At 37.1% G+C, this 19390-nt stretch overlaps 1 protein-coding gene across 4 annotated transcripts in view; it reads left to right on the top strand.

The window, feature by feature from the left end:
* LOC145962741 (uncharacterized) overlaps positions 1-19390 on the top strand; it is a 40633-nt gene that overhangs the window by 14853 nt on the left and 6390 nt on the right. For 3 of the 4 annotated variants that reach the window (XM_083084040.1, XM_083084039.1, XM_083084038.1), the window contains exons 7-14: positions 10131-10307; positions 14447-14763; positions 16298-16655; positions 16747-17087; positions 17837-18209; positions 18313-18574; positions 18660-18842; positions 18918-19055. In XM_083084040.1, coding sequence (XP_082940166.1) covers positions 10131-10307; positions 14447-14763; positions 16298-16655; positions 16747-17087; positions 17837-18209; positions 18313-18574; positions 18660-18842; positions 18918-19055 — 2149 coding nt within the window. The remainder of the gene's footprint in view (positions 1-10130; positions 10308-14446; positions 14764-16297; positions 16656-16746; positions 17088-17836; positions 18210-18312; positions 18575-18659; positions 18843-18917; positions 19056-19390) is intronic. The other variant, XM_083084041.1, reaches the window with a different exon arrangement.

Genomic DNA, 19390 nt, shown 5'->3' with positions numbered 1-19390 from the left:
TTTCACGGTCATCCTAAAGTGAAAATTCCAAATTGTTTCTGACAGATATATATTTTCGTTATGATATAGTTCAACAATATTGGAGTATTTTTCAATTTTCCGCTTCGATAATGATTATTTTTTAATATCTCATACAAATGTGAATAAAGATTTTTTTACTCGGAACGTGCTTTAAAATTATTCTCAGGAGCGTTAGGCACTTAAAATGATCGATGCATCGGTCGAAAAAAAAGAGAAAATATACTCTTGATAGGATAGGATCGTGTGCGTTCTAATCGATGCACTTACCGCGATGAGATGGGTCATTATCCTTTCTGCTTCTCTACCGACAAAATACCTCCGGCGATGTCGAGTTTAATGATTGCGCCACTTCAGTCACTAAACTGTCAGTTGTGCCATTAAAGCGTTGTTGTTGTTTGATGTATGTCGATTAATGTAGTCGTGTACTCGAGTACACGCGCGAACCGTTACGTCGTCTCTTGTGCGTGAAAAAAGAATGATATGTCGAGGCACGCGCACGCATAACCCGTTTATTCCTTCTTTCCGCGTGTTTAGCGGTTTGTAGATCCTCTAGTTCAGACATCGCCCTGGTTAGAGTCTCGGTTAATGGAAATGTCATTTTTAGAAATTTAAAATTATTTAGATTTATAAAGAAGCCATTAATACTAATGCCAATTTAAACATGTGTGACAGGGTATTATTTCAATTTTTATCAAAATATGAGAAGGCGAATTTTTTCTATGGAACAATACTGTTCGATTTTATCCCATCCATCCTATACCTCGCTGACAGATCGTGAGATTAGAGAGACAGCGAGAGAGTTTGATCAATGATGTATAACTTTTAATAAAGCGGTAACGGTAGTGTCCGAGGCTCGCACATGTTATTCGCCACGTAACGCGTTATAAATACCGTACGGATTTAAACTTTGTCGAGAAATTTAATGATAAATTGCAATTTTTTATTGAAATCAAAAAATATTGTAACTATAAAACTAAAAAAGTTCACAATAATTTCTTTTTATCCTAAATATTTTTTCTTTATAAATTATTCACATGAGTTAAATTAAACACGTACAATTAAATAAAATATTGAATAAATATAAAATTTGGTTTTACAATATTTTTTAAGCAAATATATGATAAAATATAATTGGAAAATGAGCGTGATATAAAAAATACACAAAAGAGCACAATGCAATATTTTTTGCTGATTTTATCGATATATTTATTACGTTGTTTAATTGGTTCTATCGATGACACATGATGATACATAATTGGTTATTCTATTGATGACACTTTCCATACATAATTTGTATTTTATATTAGTCAGACGCGTATTATATGTAGATAGTCGTCGAAATAATCGCCACGTCAAAAATGTGCCGGGTGCATTTTCTTTCTCTCTTCTTGGACGAGCGCGATGGCAGCGTAACGGCTCGACGCAGCCGTTCGATTCGCTTATGGCATCGTTCATCCATCAGTAGAGTGCGATGTGCTTTTGAGTGTGGTGTGCATCGTCGAGAGATGTCGGGTGGTCGAATCTCGCACGCGCGCGCGATTCTCATTGTTTCGTTACAAGAGTTTCTCGACTTGGCCTCCCGGTATGATGCATCGAGGTAACGACGTTAACCGATATTAATTGGCGATGATTAGGGAAGAGTAAAGTGATCAGTGATCATCGCGAACGGCAGAGAGTATATGTATGTACACATCGAAAATTTTATATGAGAATCATTCGTTTATTTACGTATTTTTTTTCTCTCTTTCTGTCACTCTTTTTTGCACAATATATATTTCTGTGATTTTTATTTACATTTTTTTAAATATATTTTGTATATATTTGACATTTCTATAATTTCGACTCGAAATTTATGACAGTTTTGATGCACACTTCTTATAGAAATTGCAAAGTTTCTTGATTGCTCCAATCAGTCGCGGCGACGATGACTTTTATACCATGCATCGCAACCGCGATAAAATGCAGTGCGCTCGGTGTGACATAGTTGCTACGTTGCAACTGCAACGAGATATGATTGCCGCATAATTTCTCAGCTGCTATGATATACTGCTCTATACGCGTGCAAGAAGATTAAGGCGAAGCAGGAAACCGCACAACTTGTGTAATATATCGCGGTTTGGCATCGCGCATCGTTTGACAGCCGTTTCAGATCGGTTATGACGGATGTGATTGAAATTTGATTTCTCGTCGGTGCACTTTCCTAATCGTGCAAAACTGTCGTTTTTAAATCGCGCTTTCTCCAATCTACAAAATCTAACGCAACGACGAGCCAAATCGTTGATCGTGATCACACTTTAATCCGGATTAATAATCATTTTATTACTATCGAATGCAAATATGATTAGATTGCAATTTCGAGATAGATTAGTCACGACTAAAGGAAACTGCGAGTTCGTGATTCCGAGCACTTGACGTGACTCACGATTAAGTCACAAGTGCTAATCGAATTAGACTACAAAGGTACAAATAATAATGCAATCTCGCGACGAATTAGGATGTCGAAATAATGTGGACAATTCTGATTAAAGTGCAATTGAAGCGCGTTCATGAGACATGGTTTGTGAGCGCCGCTTTTATTTTTACCCCTCGACATGCGCTAAATTTGACCGTGTCACGCCTTCGTCGCCGGGTATTATTGTTCGCATTGTCCCGCGATGCGCGATCGTTACAGTTTGCGGCGCCTTATTCGCGGAATGCCGTTTTTACCCGGCACATAATTATAATAGGTACGCGTTGGCCGGCGCGAAATTACCGTACGGAGCCATTCTTTGCCCGTTTTACACGAAACACCGTACAGTACACGTACCGGTTTTCTCTGCCGCCGATCGATAAACAGAAATAAAGAACCGCGCGACACTCGGCTTTTACTCGGCAGAAACGTCGCGGCCGAGTAAGAACTTTGGACAAAATTTTTTTAAAAATATATATTTTTACAAAGCGGGGGAAAAATAAAATAAAATACTGGAATAAATGAAGAAGATTTATATTTAAAGACGTTTGTTATAAAACTATCATAATAGGTATAATAAAAATTAATGGAAAATTAAATAATAATAAATAAAAAATTCTTGGAGAATTGCTCGCGTCATTTATGGTATCTTTATTATGTGTAGCTAATCGCACTAATCGCGCTCTTAAAAGCAGCCACAACAGCTCGTAAAACCTGTACTTATTTATTGTGTAACTATGACGATGCCATTAACCGAGCATCGAGGATTATCCTGGTGACCCTGTTTGTATTTATTTTCTACCAGGCTTCATTGTGATCGACGTCGACGTGTCAGGGAAGGAGCGAGGATGGCTCGTCTCCCGCTTCCTCTTTTCCCTCTACTCGCTACTTGTAACGCAGCCGATTTTGTACGCGTTCGTCGGGCTAATATCTAGAACGTAACAGGTTCTTTTATGGTAGCCCCTACCCTATATCGTGGCCCGCCTCCTCGCATAATTTATCGCATTCGCGTAGGCGTGCGTATGTGCGTGCGTGCGTGAGTGAGTGCGTGCGAGACGCGCACAGGCAACCTGCATCCCGCGCTTTCCCTTTTTCGGAAATCCGGTTCCCCTCCCCACTCTCAACAGAAAGATGGGCCATGTTGGGACGCTCCCATAATTTTCCTTCCCCCTTGAATGTTTTTCCGTTCGAAACGGAAATAAACATCGACTGATTTCTTTTCGTCTTGAAGCGAATGAAATTTGAATCGTGAATTCAAATTATACGGAAATATCAGACACAAAGTACGTATCGTGTCAATTATTATCGCTAAATTATTATGATACACATCGTTTCAGTGATGTTAAATGTACCATATTTATTTGTTTCTTGTAGCACTAAGATACTAATGTGAAATATTACCTAGAAATTTGTAAGCATGTAATACACGGAGAGGGACTTATGTTTAATAATTCCATGTTATAACGTGCGTAGTTCTACACGACTGACATTCTTATTTACACGATCCACCATTCGTTCAATCATTGATTTTTCCACGTTTTGTAGTAACACTAATATGTCTATACGACTGCATACATCAATCTGGCACAACTATAGACCGACACAGTTGCACGCAATCTTACGCACTCATCTATTCCCACATCATACATCCGTCATACGTAAAACTTCACGCGCCACTTTGATCGCAGATGTAGAGCATAACATTGCATTTATCGATTTGCGCCACGCACGTGATCGTGACATTTCATGCACGCGTCATCGTGCGCTGCTGCTGCCATGAGACAGTTTTTTTTTCCGCAGGAGTAAGCTTATGTCTTTTATCCTAGGATAAAATAGCTCGATGAATTCACGTCGCCTTTTATCCATGATCGTTCCTCGCTCGTTTTCCATAAATGCATCGAATAAAGTGCGGGCGTTCCGCCGTGATTATTCGTCCCATTCTCGGCGAGACCAGCACCAGCCGCTCCGCTCTTCGCCGAGCTTTCGACATCGCGAATAATTACCGAGGCTCATTGTGAGTCAACGACGTTAGAATATTTTCCGTCAGCGTCACGCTTTGCACATTCAATCCTGGCTCATTTTTATTCATACGTCATGTGAATAAAAGTGAAACGCGCTTGATTTTTTTTAAATTCTTATCCGCGCGTTATTTTTATTTGATTTTATTTGATAGAAAATTTTGATTGAAAATTAAATTTGCTAGAAAGAATAAACCCTTGACATTTGGACGTGCAAGTTAGACGTCAGAATCGGAAAGATACGATATGACCTTTGCTTAAATACTTGGTACAATCAACGCGATGACTTTCGTTTAAAATACAGAAGTTGAAATTATTCTTTATTGTCTCGTTAGTACGAGCCAGGCAACCCACGTTCAATTTACCAAGCTCGGTTGAGGACTCGTTAAAAAAAGTCTCAAAGCTGAATCGTAATATTCAAATATCGCATACATAAAACATGAAATATAATATCTCGTACAAGTCAGGATACATATTCTTCCGATGATGGCAAGACAGAACCGTTTACATGAATAACTGATCATTAGCGTATCTGCAAAAACGGTTCCTTTAATTGAAACCATGTGAGAGATTAATGACGTACAGTTGAAGCGTGATACACGATCTCGTATAAGCGTGACTTATGACGCGTCATCATATGTCAAATTTCGACCGTAATAGCTTCTTAGACGAGGCAAAGGACTCCTCCAAGCAATTGCGGTCTTCAATGTAGATTTCGATCGAGGCTCTTTCTTTCACTACTCAATATGCACTCTTCCGTTGCAACGTGCATACCTCTTACTTCCTGCGACAATGTCGATATAATATTGCGAGGATGTTTTCACAAGTGAGTAGAATAGTTAAATATTCGCCTGTGAAAAATTTTTTTGAAGATACTAAAATATTTTAAAAATTACAGTTTGCGTAGACTCAAAATTCTTCAAGGATATAATTATATAAATATTGAATATTTGTCTCATAAAATTATTATATAAAAATTATTGATATAATTATTTTAATATCTTTTATGTGAATTAAAATAATTGATATAATTTGAATATAAAATAATTTTTCTAATTGCAATTATTAAATATTTTTTACCAGTTGTTATATTTAAATATTGTAATATATCGATGGGAGAATTTCAAATAATTAATTTTATGAATTTATGATTAAAGACCGTTATTTTTTTTTACACCATTCAATTTATTATACGCTATTCTTGCACAAGAGTACTTTAGCCGGAAAAATGCTTGCATAATTACTTCCGCGATGTTGATATATATTAAGGATGCAACGTTGTATTGAAGTACAACCTCGGAATTATAATTCTTGTCATGTCAGTGAATTGACGTTTTTTTCCAGTATCAGGAAGATGCGCGTATAATCCTTCTGACTCCTTAAAATACACAGCGATGTACGAGTGCGATGAAAATTAAGAGTTAATTATAAAAAGGAATAATTCGAGAAGAAGATAGAAAAGCCTAAGGGAGGACAGGCGCCTCTTGATTTAGCTGGCACAATTTTTCTCAGACGATCGTCGCGACGTCCGTTTCCCCTCGTCCTTTCTGCCAGCGTCTCTCTTTTGGCTTGTCGTGCAAGAAGAGGGGCGACAGTGAGAGTATAGTTCAAATGTCACTTTAGTTTATTTTCGTTTATATATAGATCGGGAGAGTTCACCCGGTGTCACTTACCTCTGAATACCAGCGATGCACGCTTGACAATTTTCAGAAAGCGAGGAGGAATTCCTCTTTAGCGGGAAAGCTGCACAAGTTTCGCGAAGAAATGCGACTGTACGCGAAATAGACATGCATAGACGTGGTGTAGAGAGAAATGTAACTTTCGAGATTTTAACATATGCATAACCGAGAAATAAAAATATAAGAAAAATAAAAATATCGTGATTTTAAGATCTTATCGTCTCTCACGTCGATCAATTTTGCGCACAATAGCTCACTTATGGATTCATGTATATTTTCTCCGTTGCATGTTGGATGAGCAAACCGGAAGAGCATTTTAATACCGGTATTTAAATCGTCTTGTGGCTGCGACAGTGGCTCTCTATTTTAGGCTAGTCTCCCCACGATTTACCGTTCATTTCGTAACTTAATATACCTCGCAAGTTCTCAACCGTGACATCCAGATAGGATTCCCATGCGTGATACATCATAACATAAATATGCATAAACATTCACCTAATGTGCAGAATTACGGAAGTTTCAATTTTGAAGTTTTAAAAATCTCTTACGATAGCAACAGTATTTCAAATTACCGTGTATTTTCTCAGAATCTAATTTTACCTAGCTCGTGATTATCGTGAATTAAGCGGATAAATGCTAATTTTTACCCCACTTTCCATGAAGCGAGTCCAACCCACATACGGAGGTAAATATTTTCCTCTTCTAAGTGCGGGAAATTTCATGTCAATGGACTTCGTGACGAGAAATCATGAGGCATTTTACATTCAGGTCACGTGTAACAAATGCAAAAGAACTATGCTATTTTTGATCGCGCATGTAAAAGTCATCGATTAATTAGCGTTGCCCATACGATATTTACATATTTACATTACATTTAATGATCTAATCTTCTTCTAATTTTTATCTATATAAAATCATTCGCGTTAATGGTGTCTTTTCGATGAACAAATACAAGAAGGAAACGTGCCTTCTAATGTTAAGAGACAGGTGCATTCGAGGGATGGAAAGATCGGTATGCAAGATATTTATGTAATTTTCCTTCGGAAAACATGACAGGCGCGATAATACATGTTCCTCAATTTGATATCTATAGGAGTAGTTTATATAGAGGACGCGCGTACCTTGTTCCCTCAGGATTTATGTTCGTTCGGTTACATAAATGGCAGTCATATCTCATCTCACGGTCACTGTCGTTTTATTGAATATAGAATCGCAGATAGTATATCAAACATGAGTTGGTGACTCGTCGTCCCGAGATAAGATCAAGTATATTATACTTTTATCGCAAACTCGTAGGAACTTTTTCGAGATACAACCTCAGTCGGGTTTTGAAGTTAAAATTTTTGAATCTTTTTTTCGAAAGAAAATATTTTTTCTCGTAGAAAATTGTTTTGTATAAATTTATAAATAAAATAATTTCTAAGTAAAATAATTTTCAGTTTACACATTTAAGTACATTTAGGACATGTCAGGTTCCTTCGGTGCGATGCAATTTTTCATCGGATTCGCACGTGACAACTCTTTCAGCGGAGCGCTAGCACATATTGCATTTGAATTCATAGCTGCACTTTCTGCATTCCCAGACGGCAGCTTCTGCTTCACGCTAGTCATGCGTTCGATTAAACTTTATTTGCGTCCTTGATGTACCTTTTTGCGAATATTACAATGTTATGATAAACTTCGTGCTAATGATACTTTATGCAAATTTTTATGAGACATTATAATTCCATTATATTTATTATATCAAAATATTAGGCTTGCAATACACGGTTTAATGATATTGCTAGAAATTAATCGGAATCTGAAATTTTTATGAATTCTAATTCGTGATTGAATTCTAATCGATTATAAATTTATCGTTCACGCCTCTTCACGGTTGTGAAATTTTTTGTTTTCATCAGTAGTCTATGCTTTTCATGATCTTCATGAAGAGGAGGCAGAATTGAATGTGCATTCTCTCTCTTTCTCTTCTCAGTGGGAATTTTATAATTAAGAGTTTCTCTGATGATGCCAACAATGAGAAGAGGAAGTCATGGAACGTTATAATGATCCCATGAACGAGACTTTGTCAATTCTAGATTGTTAGAGCCGCTGACATACCGAGATGCTCTTCATGCTATTGCTGTAAACGAACCGGAAACCCCATGGCGACACGAACCCTTGTCGACAACGTTCCGAATTCTGTCGGTTTCAATTATCGAGCCCGTAAATCTCTGTAGGAGCACTGAAATAGAATAATGACATAGAAACGTTTGTACGGATTATGTTCAACATACGGGAATACGAGAAATCTTCCGGGGAGAAACGAAATCCTTTCTCTATTTTGCTTCTGTCTTATCTCAAATTTATTTAATCTTTTCGTTACTGGCTTTAAAAATAGTTTGTAAGAACAGCTTTTACCACGTTGATTACATTTCTGTGAGGATTGATAGTAAATTTTAATTTTCTTTCTATATATATCTTCCGAGACTGGAGAAAATTTGTTGATCGTAACTTGGATGAGAGCCTTTGCTTGAATTTAAAAGTTTAGCATTTGCCATAAATTTCACTTTTTATCGCGGACTTAATTCAAGCGATCCTCGAAAGTTTTTCGCAGAAAATCTTCGCGTGTATCTCCGGAATTTTCTTCACCTCAAAGATAAGTGAATTATATCAAATTATTAAAAGACACAAAGCGTAACAAATCTTTTATACATGGTAATGCGTACTTTGCGATAGTCGCGGATTGAGGCCGTTTGAAAGCCGGCATTGGAGAAAGCAACCCTGTGAAGAAAGAGAAACTATTACGCAGGCCATAAAAGCGCTTACGGATTAACGGTTCATAAAAGACCAGATGACAGAAACCAAAAGGGATTATTAGCTCTCAACAACGATTTACACACGATACTTATTTGCTCGCTTGCACATGAAATCGAAGGCAAGCTTTTCTTCTTCCGACGTGTTAACTTGCCTATTCATTTTAATCTTTATTCTTGCATATAATTTCCGCCAAGAGAGAGAAGAATAAAAGAAATGATAATATTTGGGTTAATATCGAATAACTACTGAAGGCTCGGAGAGCTGATTTCTATTTATTTATAGTAAAAATGTTGAATTTTTTTACATTTAAAAATCTATCAAATTTGGTCACAAGCGAGCGAATGACGGTTTACGAAGATTGCTCGCGAGTTATGCGATGATCATCTTTGCAGAGCGCGTGCCGGGCACGTGTAGACACGCCGACTTTCCGCTCGCGATCCTCTTGAAATTCGTGCGCCCTTCCACGTTCGTTCACGCGTTAATGCCCGCGCAAAGGGAGTAAGACAGAAGCAGAAGAAGAAGAAAAGACAACATGCGGGTTGACGAGAGAAAGCGGCACCGTGTGCCATCGTGGTTTTTTGAGTGTTCCAAAAATACTCCCGACTCAAGAAAAGATAAAGAGACCAGCTGGAAAGACGAGAGATTGGGAGAGACCGAGTGAAAGAGGAAGATAACGATAAAGAGAGGAGAGAGAGAGAGAGAGAATCACAGTACAGAGAGACGAGATTGGGAGGATGCCAGTCTTCGGCAGCTAGTCATCCTAGAAACGTGCTCGCGAGAATCACACGACGGCAAAGGGTCACGCAAAAAGAGAAAAATCACTATCGCTGACCACGATTAGAATAAATAAATCGATAGCGGTGAAGCTGCATCACGAATATATATCCTCTTTACTTAAGTGAGATTAATTGACAGATAAGATAAACTGAATGTGATGTCTTTATAAGTACGTAACTAGGAAATATTAATTATAATTTTATTAGGAATAAAAATTCCCCAATTAATTTAGAGAGAAAAGGTCATATATGAATAAAGTAACACGCATATATATAAAATGCGCAATAACGTTTAGAATTGCATTTTAACGACGCTTGTCGTCGTTTCGAAATACAAGCGCAGGAGAATAATACCATCGTGCAATATCGTCTCCTTTGACATTCGCAGATCATCTTTCGATCGATATATCGGCCCGCACGCCGTAAATGCGAATCGAGCGCAATCCAAAGTGACGCGTTCGCGGCTAAGGATGCCTCTAAAAATTGAGAGCGGTACCTATACAGTGAATCCGGTAACGAAAAAGAATGTCTCCAAATTCCTCCTCTGGAAACATTGGCGGCGAAGGTAGGCGAAAAGAGAGAGAAAGAAGTTTGCAAAGGGTTGAAAAATTTCCTTGGAATTTTAAGAGCGAATCCTCAGGGTTGCTCTGACATTAATATCGTGTGTGTTACACTTGCATGCTTTTTTTCTCTTATTATGGAGAGTAACATGGATTTATTTTTACCGAGAATGGATAATTAATACATGATTAATATTTAATGTGTGTCATTGACAATTAATCCATAATTAATAATAATTGATTAACGTCCCATTAGAAATATATATAATTCAGGGCGCAACAGATACTGGGAGACACAAGATGTTTGTTGCCTTCTGAATATTTACGGTGAGCGATTAAAACGTCAAGGCATAGTACGATGCATCCACCATATGCATTCAGATATTATTCCTATCTGATGTACGGAGATTCATATCCAAGATTCAAGACAGGCGAAATTAAAAGATTCGACACATCAACGATGATTTGTTCGCATATTTGCGCGGTCAGCATCACCTTACGGAGAAATATCATTATATAATAACACTTTGACATTTTCTCCAACAGACCGTCGATTAATTCTCACGTGCGTTCACGCATACACGCTCATCATCATCATTATCATCATCATCGTCATCGACGATCGAGCATGATTCGTTCACCTCTTACACATTTTATTTTTGCTTGGCCGCACGCCTATACATCCGCGATGCATTTTAAACCGTTAACTCGCAATTATGTCAGCGCCGATTTCCGCATCGTAAACAACATTGTACAACACCGGACAATTTACCTATCTATCTACCTACCTATCTATCTACTCGCGCGACTCGTTTCTTCAACGCGTTATGAGCATCATGCACAATGCAATCTGGAGTTTGATGCACTTTTTTGCTCGAGGAATTGCATCGGTGCGTTATTATTGTAATGCAAAAAATTTATCACAATACAGTAATTTCGTAAGATTCATTTACACTATAACTTTTGGTACATAATTAATAGAGTGTCCATAAAAATATTTATATAAAAATATTTATAAATAGAGTGTCTATAAAAATATTTCCTCGCGTTTAATTCCTCGGGATATAATTTTGGAGTTTGATGCACTTTTTTGCTCGAGGAATTGCATCGATGCGTTATTATTGTAATGCAAAAAATTTATCATAATACAGTAATTTCGTAAGATTCATTTACACTATAACTTTTGGTAGATAATTAATAGAGTGTCTATAAAAATATTTATATAAAAATATTTATAAATAGAGTGTCTATAAAAATATTTCCTCGCGTTTAATTCCTCGGGATATAATTTTGGAGTTTGATGCACTTTTTTGCTCGAGGAATTGCATCGATGCGTTATTATTGTAATGCAAAAAATTTATCATAATACAGTAATTTCGTAAAATTCATTTACACTATAACTTTTGGTACATAATTAATAGAGTGTCTATAAAAATATTTATATAAAAATATTTATAAATAGAGTGTCTATAAAAATATTTCCTCGCGTTTAATTCCTCGGGATATAATTTTAAGTGCTTAAAATGAGGCACGTAGCGATTTGAAAAGCGAGCCGCTGTATTCTATACTATGTGTGATTTTTTCGAAGAGATTCCTCCTGTTTCTATGTGTACATTACATACTTACACTGCCGTCGCGATTGCATAAGCGAGTAAACGTGCGACAATCGTCAATGGACGATGCGTTTTTTCTGGGCAACATGTTGAAGAGCTGTCGCGCGAGTTTAGTCGCCGATGTGAGAGCGACTTTAACTGCATGTATTATAGTTTGGCACTCATTCGATATGCACCCGCTTGCGCTGATTCGTACGATTGTACGTGAGGTTTATTCTTTTTAGCCGCACTTTTAGCACAATTTTGAATGTTTTTCTCTTCACACAATATTGATGTATATTGTTATCTACGTGTTTTGTTTCAAAAAGCGAGAAAGTGTGCGGCTAAAATGAACGGACTTGTAGTTGATATCCCTGCTCGATTCGCGGCGAATGACCGATGCTACGTGCAATTAACACCGGCGCCAATTTGCCGATAATTCCATTCGCACGCCGGAACCATTTGCACGAGGCTCTCGTGAGCGAGTTATTAACGATAAATCAATTATCGGAAGCTAGTGCCACTCTACGATAACGTCTCCGAGATTCAGATCCGTTATACAGCTCTTCTCTAAATGTTTTTTTTTTCATTTTCATTAAAAATAACGATTATTGAATTTGGTACTTTAGTAATCTGTATCTGCTTATCTTCGCAAGAAGTGTTCAAAATGACTATCTTGTCCAAATGTATGTCTGTAGGTTTTAACATTCATATTTTTTAATTCCTCGGAATTTTCTAAATATTCTTTGGACTCGTTGGAAACTTTCAATGGCAGAATTTCAATATTATTAATAGATATTCTCTTTAGATGATAGATAAATTCTTCAGGTGATTTCACAAGTAAAAGTCCAAGTAGAAACGTTGACAGGCGTGCATACAAGATGGTCATTTTAAACATATCTTGTGAAAGTAACTAAATATAAATTGCTAAAATAAACCTCTGTAATTCGGAAGCAAGTCAATCATATGTTTATATAAACTTTTTTTATTTTTATGGATTGATATCTAATATTACGAGATATTTTATATAATGTTATTTTATTTTTTTTGTAAATATTTATCTCAGTAAATACTGAGTAATAATTGTACTGAAAAAAAAGATAATGACATGCGGAGAATTCGTGCATAATACAACATAAAAAAGAAAATATGGCATTGATGCGTGTTGCGTGAGTGGCAGCAATAAAAACTGCTTATTTATTCATTGTCTTGATTATGCAGAAAAATACGAAAGTCACGGTGAAATTAATGAAATTGCCTGCACATAACATATAATGTTTGCCTTCATTAAGTTCAAAAATCTGGTTATTATTGCGCCGTGCAACTTTCCAATTGATTTTCTCCATTGCTGGGACATTAAAGCGTTGAGTTTTTATCAGACAGTTATGCGCGTGCCACGTCGATATGTCGTTAATTACTCTCATTACATTGGTAAGAGACAAAATATATGACTCGTTAATACTCCGCAAAAATGCACCGAAAGAATTCTGAGGGAATCTCGTCGAAATTGACTTCTTGCTCGCTCAAGCGAGCGGCAACTGTTGTAAAATCTATTTTTGTTATCCGCGAGATTCCCCTGCATCAATGTTATGTTGTCGAGTCTCTCCGCAAGATCCAGCTGTGTAATATTATACATGCAAAATGCGCTGGTCCATCGAGAAACCGGTAATCTATCGGACTTATTCGAGTGGCGCCAGCTCCCGTCCCTTCGATGTTCTCGAGCTCCTTCGGTGGTACACGATATGAGGAAAAGAAAGCAGTATCAGAGACCCGTTTTTATCAGTTGCCATACGAATGCCGTGTGCAAAAAGCAGTCGCGGTTACCGGTAAATGCTAATTTGTGCCGCTTTCTCGTGCCTCTTCAAGGCAATACTACATTCAAAAAGGAAATGCAGAGAAATGCGACAGCGAAACGTTTCGTTGGACCTCTTGGAGATAACTCAAGTTTCATTACATTTGAGGTCACTTTTCTGTGATTTTTTCAATTTTTTTATTAAATGATTGAGGTCACTTTTCTGTGATTTTTTTCAATTTTTTTATTAAATGATTAAGGTCACTTTTCTGTGATTTTTTCAATTTTTTTATTAAATCTCCAAATTCCTTCAAAACCAAATAATCAATATTTCTTATATTGTCTTTTTTTAATATCGTTATAATATTAAGAGATTGAATAATAGATAGACTTGATAGATAAAGATGAAAGATGGAAGAAACTAATATTCCTTGTTGAAAGTTAAAATAATATTTTCTCAAATGAGATTCAATCGAGAGGTTAGCTTTTCGAGACGTGTTAAATGTTTGAATTAAAATTTTATAAAAATTGATATTATACAGTAATACTTCATTATTTACTTTTTTTGAGATTTTCGCTTTGCATAAAGAAAACATTTAATCAGAAATAGCAGTGGCACCGGTATATTTAGAATCGCACATCACTATGTATGTGTGTATTATATACATATACATGGAAATGTCGTAAGCCGACACTGAGCTCGAGAACAAATTCCGACACATGCGTGACAATATACGCGATGAGAACCGGACCTGTGCAGTGTGCACGAGGATCGCGTGGACGAGGAGCGCCGAGGGAGCGGACAGACGCGCGGGGGCGGCGAGGTGGCGGGTCTGGAGGACGTTGACGACTCCTGCGTCGCGACGGTGACGTCGTCGGTACCCGGAGCCGGCGGCATCCGCTCACATCGGCGCACTAGGCCGCTCTCTCTGGCCGTGCAACCCCTCAACTACCATCGCTTGGACCCGGATTCGAGATCGTCGGCGATCGGTGCCAGGCATCACCCCAACATGACCAGCCAGGAGAGCATCGGGAGCTGCAGCCTGGACGTCGACCGTTCCGCGTCCGACCGATCAGGTTGGCTATCCACGCATTGAGAACACCGTTTCCGCGATTGGGAGACGTATTATTGATAAGAGATTGTTATCGAGAAAAATTCCGTGGTTAAATTATTTTTATTGAATTAACTTGTTGATAAAAAAATTATCTTAAATTCTCTGACAATAAGAGAAATACATGTACATTTAAATATTATTTATATATAATCCGATAATTTATAAATATATTAGAGCGTTTCGCGGGAAGAGATTCATGATTTGGAAATTTGATAATTGATGTTGAATTAGATTTTCAAATAATATCTAGAATTTAGAAAAGAGAATCTTGTTGCAATGACAGAAAATGTCTCTTACTGGAAGCATTGTTTCTCGCAGGGAATTCTCGGTGAGAACTCGGTCGGGCGGAGAATGATTAGACGCGTCGCTCAAGCGAGGAAACCATTCCGGAGAAAAAGGACGGAATGTGCGCCTGAAAAGAATGTATTTCTTAAAGTTTATCTCTTGAACGAGATCTTTCAATTATCCCAAAATACAGAATTTAATTGGTGCTGAAAGCTACACGAGAAACACCCAAAAATACCGACGTAATTATCCAATTAAATCGATACAAATTATCTCACGTTTATATTTTATAGAATAAAATTTTATAGTAAAATTTATTGAGGAAAAGAGGCTTGTCTGTAACTAGCTTAGATTTTTCGTTTCGTATGCATCTTTCGTATTATTACGCTAATTCTCAGGTACTCAAGATCCATGCAGATTTTCGAGATTCCAAGGTCGTCTTTCGGGGTCGCCGATCTCTCCCACCGTTACCTTCTCGCAGGTCGCGGGCGCTTTTTGCTCGCTCGAAATGCCGATCGGATTTAGACCGTAGGCAAGCGCATCAAGTGCAATGCTTCTTTTCCTCATCGTTGCCAAGAAGGCGTTGACGAGATGCCCACGAGGAATCTCTCTGCTCAGTGTTCCAGGACCATCGCCACGATTTAGACGAGCGTGAAGACCTCTCGTCGCTACATCTCGCTTCTGCGAGACGCGTCGGTCTATCGTAGCTTAGATCTGTGTGACCAAGTTGGATTTTTGTTGTTTCGACGTAAGGAGCTTGGAATCGCTCCATTCGTAGAAAATAAGGTCGCATTGCGCGACAACGATGTGAATAAGATTCATTTGACGCGAGTTGGCATACGCATAATTACGTGGGTGGCAGTACTTTTCGAGGGTGAATGTCTCGTCGAGTTGGCTCGCGAACATTGATCGGTTAATAAGAACACGGTGAATCGAATAATTAGCGAACTTACAGATGATTTAAACGTGTATCTGAATGCGCGATTTAAATATTTACTTGAATAATTCTCGATTTATACAAAACCGATTTGTTATATCATCTTAATATTGCAGAAGCTAATTTTCCAAAATTATCAAATCTTATTCAATCATACAATGTGACATTTGCGCTAGTGTCTCGTAATTTTAGTTTCTAGGAATTGTAAGATCGTTAATTGGAGCTGAGAAGAAGAGCGCTTCTGCGAGTGTTAGATTGGAATTTCCTCTTTCAGAGAACACCGTAGACTCCGTGTCGGAAAAGACGCTGCACAGTCTGAATCTGTCAGGGTGCAACGGCGAACCGGTGTCATCACCTGAAAATTTGGCGAACGGCAGTAGCGAAACGTTGCAGAAGTCGCACCTCACTCCCGATGAAAAGAAGCTAAACGTCAGCAATGTACATCGCAGGAGCCCGGAGCCGGAGCAGGTGACGGCAGCGAAGAAACCAAGTTATCTGGGTTTGGCGTGCAGCATAAGCGGCTACTCGGGAATCACCAGGTACGACAGCAAACTGAGGGAAGGATTCCGTTCGAGAGATAGCAGTCCTGGCACAAGACTGATCACGAGGGACACGAGTCCTGCAGGTTTCAGGTGAGATGCTTGCAATTCACTCTTTTTATTTCTTCCAAAACACACGCATATATTGGTTAAGTAACTAACAATAACTGAAAAATGTTAAAAGATCCAACGAGAATCTCAGCGTTCCGACGCCTCAATATCCGCCTAAGAGTCAGTCGATATCGCCGCTTGCGATGGACAGGCAAAACGGATTTACGAATGGTATGAAGGAAGAGTGCAAAGTCGAAACATACATGGAGAGCAGAAGCACGATCAGTATATGTCAGGGTTATTCGGAAGTCGATAAGGGAGTGTCGTTACACACGACGTTTCCTGATCTTAGTCCTATTAGAATGAGTACTTCTACGACTAAACGGAGCCCCGGCTTGCCACAGATGATGTCCTGCGGTCAACAAAATAAATCCTATACAGGTTTCTCCTCTCCGAAGCAGGGCGTTGCTAATCGTAAGGGAAACTCTTTTCAATAAACAATTTTAGTTGTCAATTTTATTATTTTAATAATTTCCTATATAATTTATTCTTTTCTGAATTTTAACTTAAAAAATTATTTTGTAATTATTAAAAATTTATTTTTGATATCGTTAGATCAATACAAAACGATAAGTGTTCTTTACATAATTTTATCAATATTTAAATATTAGTCGTTGATGCTATATTGTCGCTATATTGATAGGTCATGGTTTCGACTTATACTTGTATTGACATTCTTTATTGATGTTTGACGATTATTGATTTTTGTAATAGAAAACACACTGTTGGTATCTATATGTACGTTATTAGTTTGTTTTCTTGATCATTGTATGTGAATATTTCTATATGTTTGAATTACGTTTGGTAAGTTTTTCGACTGTTAAAATTTACAATTAAATGAAATTTTAAGGTTTCTAACTAACAGAATTTTTAATTAATACATTTGCATAGATTGTGTCGCTATTTTATCACTTACAATTAAATAACTTTTCGTATCGTGTTTTATTATTATTTTTATTTGATTGTAAAGTTCATTTTAGTTCTTTCTTATTCCAATTACTGTAATTAAAAGGAATTCAAAATGGATTGAAATATTTAATGATATAATATTTTGATATTAATTTTTATTTATTGTTCCTTTCATTTTAATTTTATTCACATATATTTTATATCATAAAGTTTCCTAAATTTTTTTATTAATTCTTTCTTTATTTTTTACGTAGTTTCAGATGCATCATTTAGTGATGCTAGTATTTTAAACGGCTCGACGGAAGTTGAAAGTCAAGTGTTAAACACTTCATCGAGTAGCGAAAAATCTTTTATTCAGCAACGAGTGGAACGGCTCTACGGTCCAGGTGCTCTAGCACAGGGTTTCTTCTACAAACGCAGCACCACTAAACTAAACACCAGTGACAGTAATTTCAATAAATCCAGTAATAACAATAACATTTCGGCAGATAACGCAAACATGGAAGAGTCGTTGAAAAATCTACCTGTTTTGCGACATCTGCGTCCGGAATTTCGGGCTCAGCTTCCCGTAGTCGGTAGTAGAAAACCCACAGACGGAACGGAACAAGTCATAAAACCTCTACAAAGGTGAGTATCTATATTTTATCCACAAATAAAATAGCAAATGTCTTTTTTTATTTTCTTGCTTTAATGATGAAATACTTATTATATATTTTATTATATATTTTAGGGTAACACCGATAAGAAAAATTGAGCAGAAGACTCCCACAACTATGAATTCACAAAATAGCATAACGAGAATTCCGATTACTATAGAAGGTGACGCATTGAAGCGTGATTCTAGTAGTAAAAGCATACCTGATCAACAGCCAGCGGCGCCGAAAGTAGTGTTACCTGTATTAGAACCTAGCACCAGTTCGACGAACATAGCGAAACAAACTCAAGAAGCGGAAAAAATAATCGAAGAGAAGGATGGTCATTACTTTATGAAGGTAATTGAAAAAAATGCATAACTATATAGGTGATGCAGACACAATTCCCGACAATATAAATTTATAGAGACATTCGTGTTTTTAGTTATTGAAACAAGAAACAGATAGGTTGCTCTCGTTGGCCGCATCTGCAGAGGCCGAATTAGCCAGTGATACCGTTGCACTTCCAGAGGAAGCAGCTGGTAAGCTACGATCTGCTGCGGGAAAAGCCAAGTTGTTAACTTCGCAGAAGATGCAGCAATTCGAAGGATTATGTCAAAAGAATATTGTAAGCAACATTTTAATTGTTTTTTACTTGTGCAATTAGATTGAATACAACTAACGGTTTGTGTTTGGATATTAGAATCAGGTACCGGGTGAAGAATTTCCAACAACGAATGAAGACTTAGCTGGTTTTTGGGACATGGTAATGTTACAGGTTGTTCAAGTAAACGAACTTTTTGACCAGATAGAAAAACTGAGGACATCACAGTGGCAAGAGGTATGTTTAAAAATTATTAGAATTAATACTAATGAATCGGTTTCACATATATTGCGCGAATCCAAGCAAAGTCGATAAGAAAAGCTGAAGTTGGAAACAATTTCACCAAGAAATATATTGAAATTATACTGGTGCCGATAAAATCCTATAAAACGGTAAATTTTCTATATTGTTTAAAATTTAAAAATAATATGCAGTCTTCTTAGTTAAATTTTCTTAATTAAAAAATGAAATTAATAAAAATATCTATTATATAAGATGATGTGTGGAAAAAATGAAGAGATATGATTACGCGATATATTTTAAATGTAACGTTTCTTAAATGTTTCTTTAAT

The sequence above is a fragment of the Camponotus vicinus genome, unplaced genomic scaffold (assembly GCF_025532165.1).
Source record: "Camponotus vicinus isolate PSW18456_S1 unplaced genomic scaffold, iyCamVici1.0 SCAF_12, whole genome shotgun sequence".
In the NCBI taxonomy this organism is placed as follows: domain Eukaryota; kingdom Metazoa; phylum Arthropoda; class Insecta; order Hymenoptera; family Formicidae; genus Camponotus; species Camponotus vicinus.
Note: the sequence above shows the minus strand (reverse complement) of the source record. Positions and strands in the feature narration are given on the sequence as shown.